Genomic DNA, 23688 nt, shown 5'->3' with positions numbered 1-23688 from the left:
CAGCAGCAGCAGCAGCAGCAGCAGCAAAAGCTTTGGCCCATACCCTATCTTTCACACCAAGCGTACGGTCGCTGTCACAAGTGCCAGCAAGCAGCAGCAGCGGGGCCAGCGCCGCCGAATCAAGCAACAACAGCAGCAGCAGCAGCAGCAGCAGCATCACCACAACCATAATCACCCCCACCATCACCATCATCACCCCCATCATCATCACCATCACCATCATCATCAGCAACATCATTACCACCGTCAGCAACATCAGCAGCAGCAGCAGCAGCAGCAGCAAAAGCAGGAACACAAGCAGTAGCAGATGCAAAAGCAGTAGCAGCAGCGGAAGTAGCAACAGAAGCAGCACAAGCAGGAGCAGCAGCAAAGCAAATTCGCTGCTCGCGGGGGCGGCCGGCCGTCCCGCCAGGCCTCCCCGTAAGCCAGAAAGTCCGGAGTCACAAACGCCAAGTGGCACCGCGCCTGCAGCAGCAGCAGCAGCAGCAGCAGCCAAAGCAGCAGCAGCAGCAGCAGCAGCAAAAGCAGGAACACAAGCAGTAGCAGATGCAAAAGCAGTAGCAGCAGCGGAAGTAGCAACAGAAGCAGCACAAGCAGGAGCAGCAGCAAAAGCAGCAGCAAGAGCAGCAGCAAAAGCAGCAGCAGCAGCAGCGAGTGCAGGATTAGGGCCACCGGCAGTAAACAATAGCGACAGCAAACGGATCCCCAGGGCACGGGAGCGCAGAGCAGCAAGGGTTTAGGACAAGGGCTTAGCTCCCGCAGCTAGGGTTTAGGGTTTAGGGTTTAGGGTTTTTGGCTTGCTTCTTGAAAGGCGTTGAGCAATGTGTAGGGATTAATGCTGGGAGAAACAAAGAGGGGGCGGCAGTAGCTGCGGTACGCGTTAGAGCCCATGACGTCTCCTACAGTCAGTCCTGCAGCAGCAGCAGCAGCAGCAGCAGCAGCAACAGCAGCTAGTCAACATCGGGCGAACAAGCTGTACATAGGAGGACTGGCCACCACTACTGAGCCCACACGGACTAGCCCAGCTAGCTGCAGCCAGCTAGCTAGCTAGCTAGCTAGCTAGCTAGCTAGCTGGCAAACTGCCGCGCAGCTCGCCGAGCGTCGGGCGGCGCGGCTAGCTAGCTAGCCGCAGCTAGCTACGTAGCTAGATACAGCTAGCTAGCTACAGCTAGCCAGCTAGCTACATACAGCTAGCTAGCTAGCTAGCTAGATACAGCTAGCTAGCTAGCTAGATACAGCTAGCTAGCTAGTTAGTTACAGCTAGCTAGCAACTTAACAAGGAGTTTACCTGCGCCGGGGTCCACGCAAATGAGGCTCTTAACAAGCAGAATGCCACGGATGTTGTGGCGTTCGCTGAAGCGCAGCCGCAGCAGCAGCAAAAGCCGCAGCAGCAGCGACAGCAACAGCAGCAGCACATGCATCTGCGCCGAATTCGGCAGGAGTTAGCAGCAACAGAACCCTCCTTGGCCTGGCCCCCCTAGCCACCACCAGCTAGCTAGCTGGCTAGCTAGCTCGCGCGAAGCCAGCGCAAACCCTAGACCCAAAACCGTAAACATTAAACCCTAAACCCCAAGCCCTAAACCCCTAAAACCTACGCCCTAAACCCTAAGCCCCAAACCCTAAACCCTAAACGCTAAACCCTCAGGACAAACCCCTCGTAGACAGGAATCCTGGAGTGTCCCCGTCGAAGTATTTGCATCAAAACCTCCGGGGTCAGTTTGGTTTTGACCTCCTGCAGTACATACACCCAAACGCCTAAAAGCTGCTGCTGCTCCTGCTGCTGCTGCTGCAGCTGCTCCCCCGTCTCTCTGCTGCAGCGCCAAATAGCTTCCCCTGAGCTCCGAACCCTAAACCCTAGAGTCTACAGAGGGGCTCTAAGCTCCCCTTGGTGCTCTAGGGTTTGCCGTCTGGGGCTGAGGGTTTAGGGTTTAGGTTTCAGCCCTTCGAGGGTTTACCAGTTGATACACTTGGTCCAGAGGCACCAGAAAGTCGCCAATGCTCTTCGACGCCATGTCCAATGCGCCTGCGAAGCAGCAGCAGCAGCAGCAGCAGCAGAAGTAGCAGCAGTAGCAGCAGCAGACTACAGCTACTCCTACCACCTGTGGTGTGCTGCAGGGTGCTCCAGGTCGCTGCAACTTGCTGCAGGCTGCTGCAGTTCGCTGTAGCTCGCTGCAGGAAACTACAGTTTGCTGCAGCTCGCTGCAGCAAACTACAGCAAACTGCAGCAAACTACAGCAAAATGCAGCAAACTGCAGCAAACTACAGCAACCTGCAGCAAACTGCGGCTCGTCACAGCAAACTACAGCAAAGCGAAGCTCGCTGCAGTCTGCTGCGGCTCTCTGCAGCTCGCTGCAGCTCGCTGCAGCCTGCTGCAGCAAGGGCAGGCTGCTGCTGCAGCAAAGGGGAGGCGCAGCAGCAGACCCTGAATGACCATGACTTCGTCTTTGTTAAGCCAAGGGCTGGCAGCTTCTTCGCGGCTGCCGGAAGCCCTCGAGGGACCCCCGCTGTCTTCGCTGGAGGCCTCCCGCAGCAGCCGCCGGCGGCCCTTCTGGTGCAGCCCTGCAGCAGCAGCAGCAGCAGCAGCAGCAGCAGCAGCGGGGGCGGAGGAGGTTTGGGGGGCAGCCGAGCGAGCAGCAAAGTTTGAGGGGGCAGACTGTAAAGGAATACTGGGACTAGGCACAGACTCAGACAGCTGGGGCTTGAGGTCCAACTGCCTCGGCTAGCAAGCTGGCTAGGTGGCTAGCTGGCTAGCTAGGTGGCTAGTTGGTTAGCTAGGTAACTACCTGGCTAGCTAGGTAACTAGCTGGCTAGCTAGCTGGTTAGCTAGGTAGCTAGCTGGGTACCTAGGTAACTAGCTGGCTAGCTAGCTGGCTAGCTGGTCTGATGCAGACTCGCAAGTTAACTCGCCAGGGCAAGCTGGGTATCCAGCTAGCTATCCAGCCTGCTGGCTGGCAAGCCCACTGGGTAACTCACCAAGTCCAGCTAGCCAGCTAGCCACCCAGCAACCTAGCTAGCTGGCTAGGCAAGCTAGCTAGCTAGCTAACCAGCTAGCTAGCTACCTAGCTACCCAGCTAACTAGCTAGCTAGCTATCTAGCTAGCTAGCTAGTATCTAGCTAGCCAGCTAGCAAGCTACCTAGCTACCCAGTTACCTAGCCACCTAGCTACCCAGCTAGCTAGCTACTTAGCTACCTGGCTACTTAGCTACCTAGCTAGCTGGCTAGCTAGCTAGCCAGCTAACCAGCTTCTTACCAATGAGCGCCCTGAGGTGATTCCTCCCGTAGAAAGCTGCTGCATGCGAAGGGCGCAGCAAATGGTCCAGCAGCGCAGCAACAGGGATGGCGACAATGGAGAAAGTGACCAGCAGCAGCCGCACCAGCGGGGCCATCAGCTGCAGCAACCAACCCAAACCGTAAACCCCAAACCCTAAGCCCCAAACCCTAAACCCCAAACCCTAAACCCCAAATTCTAAACCCTAAACCCCAAACCCCAAGCCCCAAACCCCAAACCCCAAACCCCAAGCCCCAAACCCAAACCCAAACCCAAACCCAAACCCTAAACCCTAAACCCTAGACGCTGGACGGACGGCGGCGACAGCGAGTTGGCTGCGTCCGGTGCAGACGGCCTGGGGGAGGATTTCCCCGAAGAAGAGAATGAGGGTCACCGCGAGAAGAACTGCATGCAAGGGAGAGACGAGGCGGTCGAGGAAAAGGGGGAGGGCCTCCATGGCCAGCGAGTTGGCCACCAGCAGCGTCACCAGCAGCTGGTGCCGCCGCGACAGCAACTCGTGCACCTTCCGCGCCCTGCAGCAGCAGCAGCAGCAGCAGCAGCGGCAGCGGCAGCATGGGGGGCGGCAAATGGGCTGCACGGTTCTTTCCTGCGTGCTGCTCCGGCAACGGGGGACCTAGGACCCCCGGCACAACGCGCGCAGCGCTGCTGCAGCTGCTGCTCACTGCTGCTGCTGCTGCTGCTGCTGCTGCTGCTTACTGGGCTCTTTCGGTCTCGGTGCCGGTCTCCTGCAGCACGAGCAGCTGCAGCTCGTCGAAAGCCATGAAGCCCGTAGTGAGGCCGCTGGAAATGCCCGCGAAGCAAACTAGCAAAGCGCTGCAGCAAATCAGCAGCCAGGTGCGTGGGGCCTCGCTGGCTGCGTCTGGCTGCGCTTTCGGCCGCTTGCTGCTGCTGCTGCTGCTGCTGCTGCTGTTGCTGCTGCTGTCTTTTGAGCTGCGGTCCACGGACGGCGCAGAAGTCTTCGAAGAGCCTCCGCCCCGGCCCTCCCGCTGCTGATCCTTCTGCTGCGCTGGCTCATCTGCGCGGGCTGCTGCTGCCTGCAGCAGCAGGCTTTGCTGCTCTTGCTGCTCTTGCTGCTCATGCTGTTCCTGCTGCTCCTGCTGCAGCAGCAGCGAGCTGCTGTCTCGATCTATGAGGGCAGCAGCAGCAACTGCAGCTGCCTGTGGGCTCAGCAACTCTGACGCCTCTAGCCAATCGAATGCTGCTTCCGGGTGAGCTGCTGAGGGCTGCAGTAGCAGCAGCAGCAAAACGAGCAGCTGCACCAGCAGCAGGCCATGCGGGCGGCCGTGGCGAATGACCTCCATTGGGTCAGGCCCTACTGCATGTGCTGCTGCTGCCGCTGCAGCTGCTTCTGCTGCTGCTGCCCCTCCTGCTGCTGCGCCTCCTGTTTTAGTCTTTGTCCTGCTCCCTGCAACACGCTCCACTGACGTCAGTATGTTGCTGCTGCTGCTGCAGCCTCGTTGCTGTTGCTGTCGGCACTGCAGCGGCAAAGGTGCGGTCTCCGCTACTGTTGGAGCGGAAGAAGCAGCGCGCTGCTGCTGCTGCTGCTGCTGCTGCAGAAGCAGCAGGCGCTGCTGCTGCTGCTGCAGAAGCAGCAGACGCTGCTGCTGCTGCCGCAGAAGCAGCAGCCGCCGCTGCTATCTGTAGATTTTTTGCTGCCGCTGTAGTTGATGTGCAGCCGGTGCGCGCTGCGATAGATTAACCTGTTAAGCTGCAGCTGCTTCCGCTTTTCTGCTGCCGCGGTATCTGCCTCAGGCGGCAGTTTGCTGCTGCTGTATCCCCCAATAGTCCCGCTAGTGTTGCAGCTGAATGTGTGCAAACTGCTGCTGCCAGCTGCTGCTAGACTTGCTGCTGCTGTGGCAGCTGGCTGTTCCTGCTGCGGCTGCAGCAACAGATATGCGGCTAATAGAGAGTTGCCTCCACGATATCAAACGGATTCATTTGTCTGCTGCTGTTTCTGAGACCGAAACAGCAGGAGTAGCGCAACAACTGTGTTGCAGCAACGATGCCAGACGACACCTTGACCAGCAGCAGCAGCAGCAGTAGTAGCAGCAGCAGTATTGTGCTGCCGTTGCTTCAGAATGACCACATGAAAAAAATACCTCGTAATGAATAATAAGTTGTGCTTTAAGATAGAGGTAGAGAACAGTTTACTACGGAAGTTCACAGCGACCAGATGCTGCATGCACCAGCGGCAGCTTCAGCAGCGCAGCAGAAACACGCAGCGGAAACTGCAGTTGCCCCTTCGCTGTTCTACTAAATTTCACATAAGACAGTTAAATAATAGACTGCCGCATACGTAGCCTGCAGAAGTCAGCAGGGTGCGCCGGAATACCGGCGCAAAACCCCAACGGCAGCATCCGCAGCAGCAGCAGCAGCAGCAGCAGCAATAACTGGGGCAGACGCAGGAACTTGCCCGCAGCAGCAGCACTGGCACCAGGGGCTCGCAGCGCGGCTAATCTCTCGCGCTGTCCTGCTTGTGGCGGCGATCTTGTGCCGAAACTTCGCCTGTGCCACCATAGTAACAGGGGCGACTGCTGCAGTAGCATTAACAGCAGCAGCAGCAGCAGCAGCAGCGACTGTTTCAGGAGCAGCAGCAGTAGCAGCAACGGCATGCTAAGTTGTTCGTTTGGAGCTGTCTGCGGGTCCGTGGATTCGCCCCACAGCTCTCCCTGGTGTCTGCCATTTGCGGCGACATCTCTTATGCTCAGGTCTGCCGACTGCAACCCTTTAGCAGCAGCAGCAGCACAGGAGCAGCAGTAGCAGCAGCACTGCAGCAACAGCAGCGGCAGCGGTGTGAGGGGCGGCCGAGGCAGCACGAGCGCGTGGAGGACTCGGAGCAGCAGCTCGGGGAGCACTAGCAGCAGCAGCAACAGCAACAGCGAGCGCAGGAGCAGCAGCGAGCGCAGCAGCAGCAGCAGCAGCAGCAAGATGAAGTTCTCGAAGCGGCTGCAGGAGCTCCGCGAGCGCCGCCGTGCAGCTTTTTATGTTTCTTATAAAGAACTGAAAAAGGCAGTAAAGCTTTTCACTGGGGCCGACGTGTCTGCGGTGTCGATACAGGACGCAGTCAGCAGCTTCGCAAACACCAAGGCGCTCGAGGGAGAGCACTACAGGTCATGCTGCTGCTGCTGCTGCTGCTGCTGCTGGCTACTTGTGTTGCGGCGTGTGCTGCGTTTGTATTTTCGGGGAGCTTGCGCTCATTAAGTTGGTTTGGCACATGGCTGTTGCTCACAGTGTGCTGCTGCTGCTGCCGCTGATGCTGCTGCTGCTGTTGGAGATAGTACTGCTGCTGAAGCAGCCCCCGCCGTGGGCTAAGCCGCTGCTGCGGCTGCTGCTGGTGTCTTGCTGCAGGCCGCCGGAGAGCCGGTTCGAGGATTTGCTGCAGCATGAGTTGGCGAAGGTCAACAGCTTTTCTGTCACTACGCTTCTTGAAGCATCTGCTGCTCTGCAGCAGCTGCTGCTGCAGCTCTACGCACTGCAGCACAAGCAGCAGGAGCTGCTGTTGAACCCTCCCTCTCCACAGAATCCGCAGCAGCAGCAAGAGCCGCAGAATGAAGACGCAGAGCAGAAGCAGCAGCCGTGGCAGCAGCAGAGGAAGCCCAAGCAGCAGAAGCAGCAGCAGCAGCTGCCGCTGCAGCGGCAGCAGCAACAGCAAGATGGAGGAGCTGCTGCTGAGACCTGCCCCAGCGGCGAGGCTCCGGCCACAGGCAGCCCCGGCAAGGAGAGCCCAGAAGGGGCCTCAGGTTCTGCTGCTTCTGCTGCTGCTGCAGCAGCGGCGGAGGCAGCTGCAGCAGCAGCAACAGCCGAGGGAGCAGCAGCAGTGGAAGCAGCATTTGAACGGGAACTGCTAGCAGTAGAAGGAGCTCTTGACGCTGAGGGTCAAGAAGTTATTTTTCTTTCTTCGTATATTCGTCTTAACTTTACAGCTTTTAGAAAAATTGCAAAAAAGTTTGATAAACTCAACAAGTCCTCATCAGCAGCCTATCATATGTGCAGGTAGATCTGCTGCTGCTGCTGCTGCTTTTGCTGCTGCTAATGCTGCTGCAGCTGTTGCTGATATTGGTGCTGCAGCTCCCGATGCTGCTCCATGTGCTGCTGGGGCTGCTTGGACTGTTAAGAATGCAGCTGCTGCTTCAAGTAGTGCAAAACAGGTGCTGGCGGGGGCTTTTGCCATTGCTGCTGCTGCTGCTGCTAGTGCCATTCCTGCTGGTGCTGCTGCTAGTGCCATTCCTGCTGCTGCTGTTGCTGTTGGTGACTTTGCAAGTCCTGACTAGTTGGCTGCTGGTGGCGATCAGTTGGGTGCAGCATGCCGCGCAGTTGATGCATGTGTTGCACACTGGCTGTTGCTGCTGTTTCTGCTGCTTGTGTTGCTGCTGCGCCTTAGGGTTATGCGGCAGCCGTTCATGAGGCTGAACCTGCCGCTGCTGCTGCAGCAGCTAGCCGCAGCATATGCCCAACTGAGGGCCCTGAAGGCTATGAAAAACTTCCCGGAGGCAGCAATAGCAGCAGCAAAGGCAGCAGAAGCAGCAGGAAACAAATTGCCGAGTGGCGTTGCGCCCACAGCAGCAGCGCCAGGAGCAATAGCAGCAGCAGCTTCGGCGGCAGCAGCAGCGTCTGCTGCTGCATCCAAGTCTGCGGGCGAGGCTGCTGCAGAGGGATTTTCTTCGGGGACCACAAAGTACCTAATTTTACCGGATGAGGTTGTCAGGTAAGGTGGAAATGTCCAATTTCAGTTGCTGCGACTGCTGCTGCTGTTCTGCTGCTTTCTGAAGCTGCTGCAGTTTCTGCTGCTGCTGTGCTGGCGCCGCGGCTGCTGCTCTGGAGCGACGCCAGATTGCGGTGCGGGGAGCAGCAGCGGGAGCTGCTGCAGCAGAGCCAGAAGCAGTGCTGCAGTGTCACGGGTGTTGAGACAGCCCAGCAAAGATGCGACTTTGCGCAACAGGCTGCAAGTCACACTGGCGAAGCATTTGGTGTTGACTTCAGTGAAGGGCTGCAGCGTGGACACCACGACTCCTCTGCCGGCGGCAGCAGCAACGGCAGTTGCTGCAGCAGCAGCTGCGAAGAGCGCGGCACTGGCACCAGAAGTACCGGCAAGGGCCACAAGCACCAGCAGCAGCGGCAGCAGCAGCAGCAGCAGCAGCAATAGCAGCACCAAGGCGAGCAGCAAGAGCACAAGAGTCGCGGAGGCGCTTGCTTCTGGGGATTCGCGCCGCCTGACGTCTCTCGTTTACTTTGACACTCCAAATCTGGACTTATATGTTGAGCTGGTATGCATGCAGACTGCGGCCTGCGGCCGCTGCTGCAGCTGTGCTGCTGCTGCAGCTGCTGTAGTCTTTACCTGTGGTACCGGTGTGGATCCTGTTGTTGATGCTGACGCCGAACGCCGACTGCTGCTGCTGTTGGGCGCCGAAGCTGTGCTGCAGCCAGCAGAGCCTTCGCCAGCTGTGCTGCTGCTCCTGTGCTGCTGCTGCGCGTGTGTGCAGCAAACAAAGGGACACGCTGACAGCAGCAGTGAGGGCCGCAGGTGCAGCGTGACGGAGTTGCTGCGGGTGAGAGAAGCCAATGCTGGGGAGCTGGCGTCGCTGCCGAACAACCCACTGCGTTTCCTAGAGTTCATAGATCCCGTGGAGCCATCTTCGGACCCGGAGCAGCAGATCTTCCCTGTCTACGACGTAAACGCTTAGCCCTTACAGGGCCCCCTAAGCCGAAGCCCCTGAGTCCTGAGCCTTTGTTCTTGAATTGCATGAAGGCGGAGCACTCAGCGAGCCCTTGCGTTCTGGAGAGGCAGCGGACCCTCTTAGTAGATGCTGCAGCACCAGATACAGCTCGAACTGACGGAAGTTGTAAGGCTAGCGCTGCAGCTGCTGCCGGCCTGGAGCTTCTTCGGGTGTGTTCTTCGCAGGCTCCAGAGGTGCTGGAGGCGCTTCCGCGGAGCGTCTTGGTGCAGCAGCAGTCGCTGCAGCACTTGTTTGGCAAGGACACTGAGCGGGCAGTGCAGGAGGTGGAGCAGCAGCTGCTGGCAGCAGGTAAGAAGGCGCTGCAGCTGTCAAGGCAGGATCAGGTGCTATTTCGTTGTTTTCCATGCAAAGTTTGGGCAACACGCACGGAATCCAGCACTTCGTGTTTGCGGCTAAGGCCGTTGGCGCTGCGCTGCAGGGATGTCAGGGGAGCAAACTGCGGCGCGCTCCGCTCTTCTGCGGAAAGCAGCGAATATGCTGACTGAGGAAAACCTTTATCCGTGCCTCAGGGTTTGGCTGACGCGGACCTGCTTCAGGTAGGAGGTTTCAGCGCCTCCCCTTAGAACCTGAACGCGTGCACACCAGCAGCGTTCACCTGTGCTGCTATTCGGGGAGGCAGGAGGAGTCTTGCACGTTTGAGTCACGCACAACTACCAGCCACAACTTATGGGGCCAGGCTCAGCGACGAAAGGTAAAAGCGCTGTGGGTGTGGCTCTCAGATCCGAAGATGGGTCGATATATGTGACGCTGGACGAAGACATCCGTTTCTCAAAGAACCCTGCAGATGGGGACGCAAAAGGTATTTGCAATTTCATCCTGACATGCAAAACCATGAGAGAATGCCGGAAGCCTCGCCTTGAGCCTGGCCAGCTGACGGCTTGCGCTGACAAGAGTTGAATGCTTCGGGTGCAGCAGCTTTTATGGCTGTCTTTGGTGGCGTGTCGCTTCAGCTTTCCTCTTCAATGGAGCGGCCGCGTTGGCGTCTGAAGGAGCTGCGCCGTTTCCTTGGGGTGTAATGGACGTTTCGAGCCGCCGCCCGCTTGGAACATCACCAGCTCAGCAGCCGCTGGAGCGCTGCACTGTATCTCCAGCCTTTACTTGTCTCAGGGAAGTCGTGGGTGAGTTTCTTTAAGCTTTTTAGCTGCAGACTCTGAACTTCGCAATCAAGCCTAAATGCAGCCTAGCGTACCCCCAACTCCTAAGCAGCTTCTACGCTCATAGGTCCGTGGAAGCCAACTGCATATAAAATTTTGAGCCCTATAAGACAGGGACAGCATGGAGAGTTGAAGAAATTGGTAAGAATGAGAATATCAGCTGTGTGTTTGGGGGAGGCAGCTTCAGGAGGTCAAGTTGAAGCTGAACTTTGGAATCCTTTTGCAGGAATGGCGAGCGTGACAGAGGTGTTTGGGTTTTCGTTATTTGCACACGGGATCGCCAGTGGATTCCAGCAGGAGCTGCAGCGCCGGTCCGGAATAAACAGCACCAACAACCAGGCCTTAGTGCCTCACTGGCTCGCGTACACCACAGTGGCAGAAGAAGACGCACAGGAGTTCCAGCAGGCCACCAACATGGCAGCCGCGGCGCCCCCCTCGCCTTCTGAGGAGGTTCAGCGGCACCCGCCGCGCACAACTCCGCCGCAGCAGCAAGGGCAAGAGCAGCAGCAGAAGCGCGAGTCTCCCCCTGCCGCGGCGAACTGCCCGACATCGAGGGTTTCTAAGCTGGACGTTATCTACAGGGGCCCTGGAGCCTCTATCGCCCACGACCAGGAGGCATCAGTGCAGGTGAGCAGCTTCACCTTGCCTGCGCTTTGAGCTCTTCAAAACAAATTTTTGCTTCGGTACAGGTAGTTGTACTTTCCGTTGCTGTTGGTCGTGAGAGAGCCAGCCATTGGATTGACCGTCCGTAAAGAGCTTTAACATTTAACTTGCGGCTATCGGATGCGACCTATGTTTTTTCTCAGGAACTACGACAGTCTCTGGAAACCACCTCCACAGGGCCTCCCGTGTATGGGGGTGGCAATATGGGTGTTAGGGGCCTCCGTGAGCCTCTGCTGGGTGGCGGCGGCAGCAGCAGCAGCAGCAGCAGCAGTAGCGGCAACAGGCGGCAGCAGCAACGCCGGAGCTCGCCCTGGCTTTCGTGCTGCACTGGCAGTGGCAGCTGCCTCCCGGCTCTGCGGCGCTGCTGCGCCCGAATGTCGCGGTGTCTGCCAGCTCGCCTGCTCGGGGGAAGAGCCTTCCGAGGTTCTTCAGGTGCTGCTGGAAGCAGGGCTGCAACAACAGCAGGGGCCACTGTTCGCGTGGAGCCGAAGACGTTCTTTGCCAATGAAAGGACTCTTTTGCAGTGGCTGAACATCGCAGTGCTGCTGGCTTCGGTGGCAATAACTCTGCTTTCCTTTGGACAGACAGCAGCAAAGGCAGCAGGGCTCCTTCTTGCCCCCGTCGCAATATTCTTCATCGGCTACTCATTTTGGGTGGGCAGGAGCAGCAGCAGCCGCAGTGACGAACGCAGCAGGAGCACTTTAAAACACTCCGCAGCACCTTCTAGCAGCAAATGCTAGGGAGACTTTGCCAGTAAAATGAGGAAGACAGGCCGCTTGGAACTAAAGGTCTAGGGTTTAGGGCTTGGGTTGTTCGTAAAGGCTTAGGGTTTAGGGCTTGGGCTGTTTGTTCAGATATACTTGCGAAGGTCTCGTGCTTTGGAGAGAAAGGAACCCATCGACTACAACGATCATTTTGGTAGGTTGTGATGCAGCATTTGTGTCGCATGCAGCACCGAATCAGTACTTCAAATGCAACCGTGTGAAATTGGGCAAGCGCAGCCATGGAGGGTTTTTTGCTTCTGCCGTTCCTGCTGCACTTCGTCCTTTCAGGTCCCCCAGCAGCTTTAAGCGCTCGAAATGTGTTTGGGGTTGAAGGTCTACTTACCTTTTTTCTGTGAAGTTCTGTCACATTCTTTCAGGGCCGGCCGTCCTCGTGGTATCCCTGACGTTGGCTCTTTGCGCAAATATCTTCTTGAACGTGGTCTACACAGAGCCCTCACAGCCGCTCCAGACAAAGGCAGGCGCCCCCTCAGCATCTCTTTCCGCTGCTGAGCTGCTACCTGTGGCGGAGCCAGCTGCGGACGGTGCTGTTGCAGTCTCTAGTCCGACGCGACTGCTGGCGGCTGCAGCAACAAAACTGCCAGCACTTGCAGCCCTACAGGTTTTCAAAGCAAAGCCCTCAGCAACAGCCACCAACAGCAGACTAGAGGCACTAAGAGCGGCAATTGCTGCGGCCGCACCACCAGAAGATAATGTGGGAGCGGCGGAGAAGGCAGCAGCAATTAGAGCTGCTGCTGCTCGAGCACTAGCAGCAAGAGCAATAGCAGAGGTGAGGGCAGCAGAGGCTGCATCTGCTGCAGCTGCTGCTCGGGAGGCAGCCGCAGCAGCAGAGGAGGCAGAAGCGGAAGCAGCAGAGGCAGAGATGGCAGCAGCCCAACTCTTACACGCGCAGTAAAAGGGAGGAGCGGCGTCTCCCACATGTCTCGTGTTCCTTGTATGTTTTGTCGCCCGGAGGAAGGGGAAGAAGAGTCACGCGCATTCTGTGTATCTGCTGGAAAGCAGTTTCAGCAACCACTGTTCCTGTGCAGTGGCCGCTGCTAGTGCCGCCTCCGCACTAGTTAGTGTAACTCCTAGTTCTCAGCAAGCAGCTGCTGATACCTGCTTCAGAGCTTACGATTGCTGCTGAGAGCTGCAGCAAGCCTGCAGTGAATGAGGAAGCCACAATGTAAGGATTTTTCTGGCTTATTGTTTCCCCCAGTTCCTTAGTGAATGAGTGGGCCACAATGGGAAGACTGAGCGAGCCGTCTGATGAGATGGACACGCCATAACAGGTGCATCCTTTGATTAGCTGTGGCACACCACTGTAGTAGATAGCCAGCAGCGCACTCCTGGCTGCGGGTTGCTTGGGCCGGACATGAAGCTACTAGATATGTTTTGTGCTTGACTGGAGGAGCGTTTGCTCTTAAAAAAAGCCGACTATTTGGAGTGGAACGTGCATTTTTCATCCTTAGCAGTGACTGTACGGGTTCACAACGAAGGCTAGTAGTTTAGGAGGACGAAAGCCAATAGTCCAGGAATAATTAGCAGTACTAAGCGCAGTCGGTCCCAGGAACGGATTTGCATGGGGAACGGATCCTGCAAAGAAACCGCAGATTGCAGGCTTTCACCAATCCCCAGCGGCTCCCAATACTGCCTATCTGTTCGTTTAATGAGCGCAAATACTGCAGGTAGCGTTTGTAGATCGACCACGTGACTTATGTTGTAAAAATGAGGTGTCGTCGTTGAAAGGTGGTTTGCCAATTTCTGACGCCTTCATCCGTATAGCTAATTACGGCTGTAACATTTTTGAAAGGTCTAGATGAAGTTACCGAAAGAAGGAGCCGCGCGAGGCTATTGGACGCGTCGATGCGGCTGGCTGATGGTTTGCATCGTAGCTTTTGTTTCAACTGCCTCGCGGACTATTCTGTAATGGCGATCGCTCCATAAATACTACTTCGGTCTTATTTCAAAATGGAGGCATCATGCTCCCGTATGCAATTTGTTGGCGTAGCTTCACTTTTTCGAGGGCAGTGCGAGTCCATTTTTGCACATGGGATCCAGCCGATAGAGCTCTTTCCGTAGCTCTGCATTCTACAGATTGCGTAAGTACACATATGAAAAGCTCGCTTTATGGTGAATTAAGTGTCTGTCTGTCTAGTGACTGCAAGTGGAGGCTGACTAGAAAGAAGTGCGCCGACTCCGGGTCACTCGTATCGCTGAAACCTTTCCGCAGTTGTCTCGTTAGCTCATCGGTGGAGCTGTACACCCAATACCGTCCTTTGCAAAATACTTCGAAAGAAGAACTCAGGTGTGCTAACTTACCCTCAGTGCTTGTGATAAAGTTGCTCAGTTTCTCGATTCCCACCCGCATACTGGTGACTTGGGGGCGCAGAAGAACAACAACATTAGCCGCATTTGTTTGAAGTGTTACGGCTCTTCTTGAAATAATGACTAATTAATGTATTTTATATGGTGCATAAGGTTATTTTATGTTTTTTAGCATCATATTGTCTATGGATATTGTGCGTGCGCTAAAGCTTTTTCATCCGGAGGAATAATGCCGATTGCGGGTATGTCCGGCAAAAAACGCTGCAACAATTAGATGCAAACCCGCATCAAAGATGCATCGATTAATAATTGATTGAAGCTGCTGTAACGGTAAAATATGTACTTCTGGACGTTTGATTGTGTGGAGGAAAGCGCTTCTCAAGGCCGGTGAGCAAGCTGCGATGCTGTCGATATGTCTGCTCGCTGGTCTGGGCATCAACTTTTGATCACCACACTTCTTACTCTCCACGAATTTTCGAGTCTTATTGATAATCGCTTCAATTGTTTTTATCAATGCGAACAGCTTTTCTCTCCTGTACCTTTTAAGACACTGTTTTTTACCGGTGTGTTTTGCCGCTTGCAATGCAACTGAGAGGCTCACTAGCTGCCTCATAAAATTCACTTAAGCTAACGCCAAATCAGCCGATTGGGACTACAGGATCAACTTTGAGAATAAATTACAGTCTGTTCTTGACTTCTTGGAGCACACACTGAGTAGCATTTGAAGGCAGCGTGTTCTTGCCGTTGAAGGCCTGAACTAATTTTTTTCGACTCTATGCACCGGCAAACGGGCAGCACTTCCTCCACAATATCAATGGAGAATAGGAACAAGTGATATGCCTTCCAGGCTGCCCTTGAAGCTGAGATACAAAATTACGCAATGTGGAAGTCCACGTAGCAAGCCATGCTTCATGTGCTGACCTGATCTATGATGGTCTCCAATGACGACTTGTATCTGCTGCGTTTGTCTACAGCTTCCCCAACACAGAAATACCGCCGCTTTCAGTCTTGTATACCGTGGCCTGCTTGCATTTTGCCCAGGACGAGCAGTCACTGGATGCACACTGGGAGGTGTCTCGCACCTACACTACAAGCCATCTGAGCCTACTTTTTGCATCTTCACGTGAAGATCCTCTCACTGGGCTAACATTTTCATCGAGCTTTCAGAGGATGACATCTTCTGACGAAGAAGACCGAGCGCAGAAGCGCATGCGCCTCGAACAACTGCAGGTTGTTAGGGAAGTCGCATTGGATTTTGCCGCTGCATCAAGCTTTCACTCAAGACAATATATTCAGCCAGAGCAGATTGAATTTATCGAAAATTGCGTACCGGTGCGGGACCAGATGGCAGGTGCCCAGCTCACCAGAAATGCTCCTCAACAGCGGGCTCTTCCTAATTTAGAAGAAAGAGAAATATCATCTCAAGACAGTGAAGCCGAGACGGAGAAAATATTTGAGCGATGGCATTTTCTTCTCGATGGTCTAAAGAAATCACTAGACAGATGGACACGCATTTACAAACCTGAACCAACTGAATCAAAAGGAACAGGAGCTACCGCCAAGTTCCTGGAAAACAAATCGAGTATGTCATCATTTACTATTCTGCCGAGCATGACGCCGGCACAACTAAGAAAGTGTGTACAACAACTGGGGCCCAAAGCCATCTCACAGCTCGGATACATCAACGCCGTCCTTCAAGAGTTGTTAGTGTCTATGAAATCGACACAGCGACGACTACTTAAGGCAGTTGGACAATGCAATGCACACCTTGATGGTCAGCGACAGACCGGAGATAAGGAAGCACCACTGCCACCACCGCCTGCGGTCCGGCAATCAGAAAGTAACAATTTTCCTGAAAAGCCAGCCCGAGAAGAACAGAATCAACGCAAAACTATCGATGAAAACCGTCCTGTCACAAACGCATCGAACGGAACAAAGGAAACAGAGAGACGTCTTCCTACTCCGCGCCAGAAAGCAAAGACACGGCCAGTTAAATGGGCAACAATCGCGGAACTTCTGGAGCAGCAAAAAGAGTCAGACGCACAGACGCCTTCCGCCGAATGCAATACCGAGAAGCTAACACCAAGAAAGCGGCGTCGCCAAGACCATCGAATGGAGGCTCAGTTGAAAAACCTCGTCTCCATCCTGCATGCCTGGAGAAGCCAAAAGTAGAAGGGTTTCTGAAAGGGCTTTCATAGGGACAGGCACTCCATGTTGACACCTTGAGGGGACGCATGAGACCCAATCCCTGGATGAACCGCTTGCAAAGGCGTTTTCTGAAGCTATTGCATTCGGTGATAGCAAAACGCCTGAGCAGAGGGGTACAATTAAACTGAAGCCAAAATTATATTTCTCAGCCTTCAGTTCAGCAACACGGCCAAGAAGAGGGTGGAATCAAACAGCTCTGCATATTGTAATTGGAATATCTCACTTACCACTCACAGCGCAGGTGTCTTTGATTTGCGAGAAGGACGCTAGGGCGGGTCCTTGAGGCCTGACTTCCGGCACGTGTATATGTAAATCTGCAATGTGGACTAGCCACGTCTGCGAATTGTATCTTGCGCATCACATCATTACAGCAAGTATGCCTCTGTTGTAGCAAAGCTACCGCGAACTTTGCCTCATCTGTGTATGTTTTGCTCCGGCATAAATTTTCATGTCCGGATTCGACACAAAGTCTATTGGCGGTGCCTTGGCTGATCGAACAGGTAACAGCCCAGGCTACCGTTACAGGTCTTTATTCTATGGTAAAGCACATATATACTGCGATTTTCGTCATCATCTCAAAGAGCTGGCTCAACTGTAGCGCAAAACTATGGGCCCAAGCCTCGCTTGTCAGCGTGCACACATTTGAGAAGTATAGATGCTGGCTTAGTGATCAGAGAAGAAAGATCTCAACAGGACAAAACCAGATTTCCTGTTAAAATTTCACATCTAGGTTTGACACATTCATAACTGCTTCGCGTTAAGACCCTCTTTGTGTACGTGGAGGTGTACATGTAAATGTGTAATATGAACTAGTTTGCAATATTTTGCACTAAATAACTACAGCGCGCTCCTCTTTGGCATAGGAAAGCCAAAAGAATCAGCAGTCAAGTTCTGTATGTCTAATGCAAGCTTGGCTTCCAGAAGAAATGTCACAGTTTTGACAGTGTCATACAATGAAGCCCTGACCCACGTAGGTCGAATCAAATCCAGAGGAAGCAATATAGGAGCCTACCGTGTCGCGGTAGCGAAATTGGTAGCCCGTTAACTTTGCCGAAAGTCCGCCGTTGTTTGCTGAAAAGGTCAAAAGTGTTTATACTGGTGAAATAAAGCGCATCTTGGGCAGATATGAATTATTGTATACCTCAAGTGCTTCAACCTAAATTAACTGAGTCAGTTCGCTGCACGCTACAAACGGAGCGGATAATTGCAGTGCGAGTCTCACGTCGCTGTAACTAGTTAACCGTTAACAAAGGCAGCAAGTCCGGCGATTCTCGCCGGTTGTAAAAAGCAGATTATTTTACGAAAAAAATGTCACTTCTTTCAGCCGGTAAGAATATCCGTGTTTCTTGGCAGCGGCATGCGCTTCAATGAAAGGCGAGACATACAATCCTTCCAAGTTTACCAAACAAGCAAGTGCTCATGACGTATCGAAAAGCGATAAGAAATGGCGCCCGATTGATTGAATTCACACATAGTGACGAATATCGAATGAATCAAATTGGTTTGTTACTGCCCTCCGCAGATGGTGCATGGTGGTTTATCCAGGCGCTTGTTAAAAAGTGTGCTGTTGGTGATACAGCTGCCCTCTGGTGCATTTAAAAATTTCTAGATGCACTGAAGGTTACTTTTGCTTCAAGGCGTTTCATGTGTGCTGATTGCGGGGTAGACAGCAGCTGCTGAATGTTGCAGCTAATGGTGCCGATGTAGAGATTTCCTAGGTCTTATCACTGTCGAAATCTGATTTCCTGCCGTGGAGCATGTGTAATTATTGGCTTGAATCTTCTTCCTCATGCGACTGGATGGAGCTTTCAGTATCTTCTAAATCCGTATAGTCAGAACTCTCTGCTTCGGGTGAGAGTATCAGATCGATAATATCCGGCTGAGAGGAGTTTTCTCCATGGTCCGATACTGGTGCCGATTGAATACGTTCTGGCGTCTTAACTGGAAGACAAAAGCCGGGAGATACTACGGGAAATCGCGAAGACATGCGGTCTCGACCCTGAGCTGTTTCCTTTATCGGAAAGGGATAAGGCCTTGACATGTCGATCAGATTGCGACGCGGCCGCATATCCTTATGAGGCCTCGACGTATCAACGAAGTGCAGGGCTTCGTCGTCCATGGAGTGTTCTTGGTGTTCGCATGATACCTGCACTTGTCGAAAATTAGGTAATGCTTGCTCCTGAGTTGCAGTTCCGTTGTTTTCAACAGCTGCAGTCTGGTCTTGCGCCGATATGGCAGCACTTTGACTAAAAGGCAGATGCCAGTGTTCGCCAAATTTAATGGGCGCTGACTGAATCTGCCCTCTTGAGTGAAAGCTTGATGCAGCGGCAAAATCCAATGCAACTTCCCTAACAACCTGTAGTTGTTCGAGGCGCAGACGCTTCTGGGCTCTGTCTTCTTGTTGGCTTTCGTCAGACGATGTCATCCTCTGAAAAATCGATGAAAAGGCTGGCCCAGAGAGAGGATCTGCTCGTGCAGATGAAAAATCTAGGCTCAGACGCCTTGCACTGTAGGTGCGAGATAACTTCCAGTGTGAATCCAGGGACTGCACGGTCTGGGCAAAATGCAAGCAGGCTGCGGTATACAAGGTTAGACGAAGCAGCTGTTTTATGTTGAAGAAGCTGTAGACATAAGCAGCAAATATGAACCGTCATTGGAGACCATTATAGATCGGGCCAGTACATGAAGCATGGCTTGCTACGCGGACTACAGCACATAACTTTGTATCTCAGTTCCAAGGGCAACATGGAACGCATCTCACTTGTTCTTGCCCTGCACTGAATGCTCAAAGGACCTTCTGCTGCCGGTATGACTGTGTCCACTGTCCGGGAAAATTTATCGTGGTTTTCAACGACAAGAGCAGGTGGCTTCCAAAGGCCAGCTGAGTATGCTTGAAGAAGTCAAGCGCACGCTGTAATTTATTGGAGCGTTGACCTTGTAGCTCTGATCAGTTGGTTTGGCCTTAGCCCATGCGAACTTTTGTGAGGCAGTTAGTAAGCCTCTCAGGTCCACTGTAATCGGTAAAGCACACGACCAGATACGATGTCTGTCAACGCAAGCTATGCATAAGGCCTCCGCATTGGGAAAGTGCGAAACGGAATACCTTTTTAAAAGAGCCGATAATTGATTTTGAGCAAGAAGTGTGCCGATTTGTAGCTGTAGTCCAGACAAGCGTGCAGACAAGGGCGGCAAGGCCACCACGGCTTGCTCACTGGCCTTGAGGAGCGCTTTTCTCCACAGGATCAGACGAGCAGAAGTATATACTTTACCCTTATTATAGCTTCAATAAAGTTGCTTTTATCAATTGATGTGTATTTGCACCTTTGCAGTGTGTTTGCGTCCGTTTTTTGCCTTAGTTCTTTGCGGAACATACCCGCAACGGGCATCATTCCTCCTGATGCAACCAGCGTTAAGCGCACCCTATCCGTGGATAATATGGTACCAGAAAGCATAAAATAGCCTTAAACACCAGACAAAATACTTTCATTAGTCATTATTTCAAGAAGGGCCCAAAGGCTTCGAGCAAATGCGACCAATGTTGTTCTTGCAGGCCTCGAAGTCACCAGTGTGACGGTGGGAATCGGGGAACTGAGCAACTTTAGCGCAAGCGCTGAGGCTAAGATAGAACACGTGAGCTTTTTTTTTCTGGATAATCTTGAGAAGAACTGTATTGTTTACGGGTACACCGGTAAGCTAAGGACACAACTACGGAAAGGTTTCTGTGGACAAAGTGACCCGCCGTCGGGACAGTTCTTTTTAGTGAGCGTCGAATCGGCCTGACTGGACAGAAGGACAACTGAGTTAGTATATGGAAGGCTCTGTGTATTCAAACCCTTTAAACATCTAGTCTGGACTGAAGAAAGAGCACTATCCGCTCGATTCCATCTGCGAGCCTGTTTTGTCGTTGGAAATGTATAGCTGCATCGGAAGATTAAATAAGGGCGCATAACATCCTCATTTTAAACTAGTGGCGAGTAAGGTGTTTTTCAGTGAATCCCAACACTCGTTAATCCCCGAGCTAAATAAACCGAAAGGTACGGCGTGAGCCATCGGACAGGCGCACTGTCACGAACAGACAGTCTTGCACACCATTTCGTCCTTTTAGAAAGTCCATCTAGACCTTTCACTAATGTTACATTCTTTTACTAAGCTAATATTACAGCCTTCTACTAAGCTATACAGCTGAAGGCGCGAAAATTTGGCAAAGCGTCCCTCAAAGGCGACAATCTACTTTTACACCCTAAGCCGTTCGGCTGATCTACTGAGGCTACTTTCAGTATTTACACTCACTTAGCAACTCGGCATGAACTCTCATCAAATGCCCCTTCTGGATGGTGAGGGTCACCACTCTTTATCTTCATATAGGAGCACTGTACAGAGAGAAATACATGCCCTGAAACTTTTGTGTTCAGTACCGTTGCATGTTTTACTTAGTATCAATCTTCGATGTGATCCCGCATGATCACTTCTTCAAAAGAAAGGAAACCGCGCGTTTGCGTTCGAGTATCTGTGCTTTTTCTAAGTGAGAAAGATTTTCGAGTTAAACATATTCAGTGTTTGTTTGCATATCTGACTAAAGCAACCCGCAGCCAGGGAACTATTGGCTAGCCACTGGGTTGGCATGATCTGAAAATATGAAAGCACCTCGGCCTTGCCTGCTGTTAGAATCTAAGATAGTCATTCGCTAATCTAATTCCCAGCACACCTCCAGCGTCACAGCGTCATTTTTTTTTCAACCACACCAGAGAGCAAGTGTCAGAGCAAGCTGCCATGAGTTCTGTACGCGCGTGAGACTTTATTCGGCAAATCTTCCAACTGCTTTTGCTTCCGCAGCCCTTGCCTTTGTAGCCGTATGTTTTGCAAGAGCCCCGTGCCAGCTCATGCATCTCCCTTCCTCCCCTTCCTCCCAGCTGGTGTGCTCGAAATCGTCCTTGAGCAATGCTAAAGTACTGGCAGCGGTCATTATTTTGCCCTAGTACTGGCTGGAAGGAAGCTAGAAGACACTAGCGGCGCAACTATATCGAGATTGCAGTCGAATTGGGGCTACAAACGGAACCTGAACAAGCATGAAACGTATAAAGTGAACATGCCCAATTGCTCAAAAAATATTCAGACCGAGAGTGCTCGATACACCTATTGGCGATACTACCAGGCAAGTGACAGCACTCCTTCTAGCCTGAACTGCTCTATGCTACAACGAGGAACGTCAGCAATGGTGAGGTGTCACGTTCAATACGTCCGTTTACATCCCAACTCCCCTCATCGAATGCATGTCTTCCTTTCCACAAAAAATTGTATTCTTGCCATATCCATTTTGTTTGCTTTTTGTATCAGAGGAATTGAACATTGCTGTTGACAGTCTATTAACTTTCACACCAAGCATGCTCGGGTATGGCCACTTATGCTGATGCGCCCGAACGTTTCGGAAGGTTACGTTTACTCAACCTCTCATTTGTTTTCATCTGACTCTCATCTGCTCTTTTATATTTGTTCGCCAGTATTATTAGGCATTCAGAGCTGAAGCGAGCGAGCATGCGCGCCTCCTTTTTAAAAATCATCTCTCTGGTTGAAAGCGTTGTAGAGAGACTCTCCATTATCGTGCATGCCGAATGTTGCACTGCATGGACAGTACTCAGATGAAGCCTCGTTACTTTTATTTCACCAAGTCGAGCTGATTCAAAACAACTACCTGAATGGAACGCTCGTACAAATGCTGCTCGACCCTTTGTACCGCCTGAAGCGTAGCGGTACTTGTCTTTGCGAAGTTTTCTATGAGAGACATGATGCTTATTTAGCACCACTTGACAGTGGAATTCGAATTGGAGCATTAGGAAATGCGAAACATGAAGCGTTTACTCCGAAAGACACAGAATGCTCGCTATCCTTGGTGAGTTTTCTGCCATCGAGAAGACGGCTTGGTGTGCGCAAAGGACTCAGAGAGTATATGTTTTCACACTCTAGGCTCCTGAGGTGCTGCGGCTGGAGTGGATATATCAAAGAACCAGAGTAACTATGTTGTCTATTATAATCGGCGTGCACAATTATTTCTTGCCTTCGCCAAGCGTTGCCGTCATCATTTCATCTTCAGGCAACGCTAATCACCATTGCGTGAATTTGCCATTTTACCCCAGATTAAAGGGCTTTAGTTGCGCTGAATAGCGAACGAGGAGGTACAATTCTTGACTGCGGCTGCACGGCATGCATTTGCTCGATAAATGTTCCATTCGCAAGAATAACGGCGTGTGCCGTTGAGATGCGCCCACTAATCCGCACAGGCGGGAAGTTCTGTGTGCAAGCGACAATGCGCCTTCTGAATGTAAAAAGTTTTACCTATTATGCGCTGTTTCCTTCCACTTGCCAAAATGGTGCCACCAGCAGAAACGCCCCACTCACGTGCTAACCAACGTCACATTCATTTCCAACAAAGTACCACTCGCTAGTATGAATGGATCCTGAATGCACGTGTCTCTTCCTGCTGTACATCGCCAAGAGCCACACTCAGTCACTGTTTTTGGTTTGAAAAGCTGTTAGTTTAATTAACTGGTGTATCAGACTTTGCATGTTGTCACTTCACTGAGATGTCGCTGCTCCTTTCGTGCAGTGCGTTGAACAGTGGAAATTCAGGTGGGGCGTATGTGCTGGAAAAAGGCTGCCTATAAATGCGCGTTTGTGTTATTTGTGCTAGAGAAATATGCAGGTAGTTAAAGCCGGAAGATGTGTCATGAAAATTGTGCTGGTGAAGTCTGGTCACGGCAATGTGAACCTCCTGTATGACCCGGTGAAGGCTAGCAGCTGAAATTGTGTAAGTTCGTCCCTCCTTCTTGAAATCAGAAAGCGAAGAAGTGCTCTAATAATAGAAGATGAAGTAAAACGGGCAACAACTGGTCTAAACTTATGGTACAAGCTAAGGTGCTGCCTTGTCGCGGCCTAGTCTCGCGAGCCGGTGCTGCGCTGTTTCGCATATTGGGCATCCGCATGGTCGAGGGCCTTTCCCCACTTTTTCGTCAAATTTATTTGTTTGCAACCGTACTTTTGAGTGTTTAGAGAAAAGGGGCGAAGTATTTCAGCTTTTTTCGCCCCGTATCTACTCTTGAAGGTCGCAACTCCGTTTTTCGTTTGGAGGCTGCGTGGTCACACTTCGGCTAGCGGCAACGTGCACCCAAGCACACTGCTTCTTGCCCGTTTGCTTTTGTGTTTCCGGGGCTATCTTGGCAAAAAATACAAATCACAAGACTCCACTGATAGAGGAGGCTAAGGCCAAGTATCACGGTGTTCGCCCTTCTTCAAGGTGACTCGACTCGCCAGAGCTTACATCTCACCAAATCCGGCTCGTCCACGGGTTGAAAGCAATACACAATGGAGCGGAAAGAGATGAATAAAGGCAGAGTCTTTCCGCAGCACCCATGGAGGTACATTAAGTGAGTGATGCTGCATTATGTTGTCCAGTTCCGGAAGCACGGAAGCGTTGTTGGCCACGCCTGCGTGTGATAGCGCCCACTAAAACAGGTCATGAGCTCATATTAGTGCAGGTAGAAACAGTTTACATATCT

General features: G+C 52.6%; 3 protein-coding genes across 3 annotated transcripts in view; 1 reads left to right on the top strand and 2 right to left on the bottom strand.

Moving 5' to 3' along the window:
* ETH_00019705 (CBS domain multi-pass transmembrane protein, putative) overlaps nucleotides 1-4590 on the bottom strand; it is a gene marked incomplete at both ends in the record, with an annotated part of 5886 nt that extends 1296 nt beyond the window's left edge. Inside the window, 8 exons of the mRNA XM_013375801.1 lie at nucleotides 44-465; nucleotides 1289-1353; nucleotides 1653-1732; nucleotides 1956-2023; nucleotides 2422-2559; nucleotides 3251-3389; nucleotides 3585-3801; nucleotides 3986-4590. Coding sequence (XP_013231255.1) covers nucleotides 44-465; nucleotides 1289-1353; nucleotides 1653-1732; nucleotides 1956-2023; nucleotides 2422-2559; nucleotides 3251-3389; nucleotides 3585-3801; nucleotides 3986-4590 — 1734 coding nt within the window. The remainder of the gene's footprint in view (nucleotides 1-43; nucleotides 466-1288; nucleotides 1354-1652; nucleotides 1733-1955; nucleotides 2024-2421; nucleotides 2560-3250; nucleotides 3390-3584; nucleotides 3802-3985) is intronic.
* A 1627-nt stretch (nucleotides 4591-6217) lies between these two features.
* On the top strand, nucleotides 6218-12518 carry ETH_00019700 (SPX domain-containing protein, putative; the record flags this gene model as incomplete). The annotated part of the gene is made up of 13 exons (XM_013375800.1): nucleotides 6218-6399; nucleotides 6638-7282; nucleotides 7671-7994; nucleotides 8229-8553; nucleotides 8770-8958; nucleotides 9189-9312; nucleotides 9443-9560; nucleotides 9744-9823; nucleotides 9975-10142; nucleotides 10405-10805; nucleotides 10985-11494; nucleotides 11696-11759; nucleotides 11983-12518. 13 exons carry the CDS (start codon nucleotides 6218-6220, stop codon nucleotides 12516-12518), a joined length of 3666 nt encoding a protein of 1221 aa, XP_013231254.1.
* A 5385-nt stretch (nucleotides 12519-17903) lies between these two features.
* Nucleotides 17904-18563, bottom strand: ETH_00019695 (uncharacterized protein; the record flags this gene model as incomplete). Its single annotated transcript, XM_013375799.1, has 1 exon — nucleotides 17904-18563. One exon carries the CDS (start codon nucleotides 18561-18563, stop codon nucleotides 17904-17906), a length of 660 nt encoding a protein of 219 aa, XP_013231253.1.
* Between the last annotated feature and the right edge of the window lie 5125 nt (nucleotides 18564-23688).

Source organism: Eimeria tenella, genomic scaffold, assembly GCF_000499545.2.
Source record: "Eimeria tenella Houghton genomic scaffold, Eth_scaff3, whole genome shotgun sequence".
Lineage (NCBI taxonomy): Eukaryota > Apicomplexa > Conoidasida > Eucoccidiorida > Eimeriidae > Eimeria > Eimeria tenella.
Note: the sequence above shows the minus strand (reverse complement) of the source record. Positions and strands in the feature narration are given on the sequence as shown.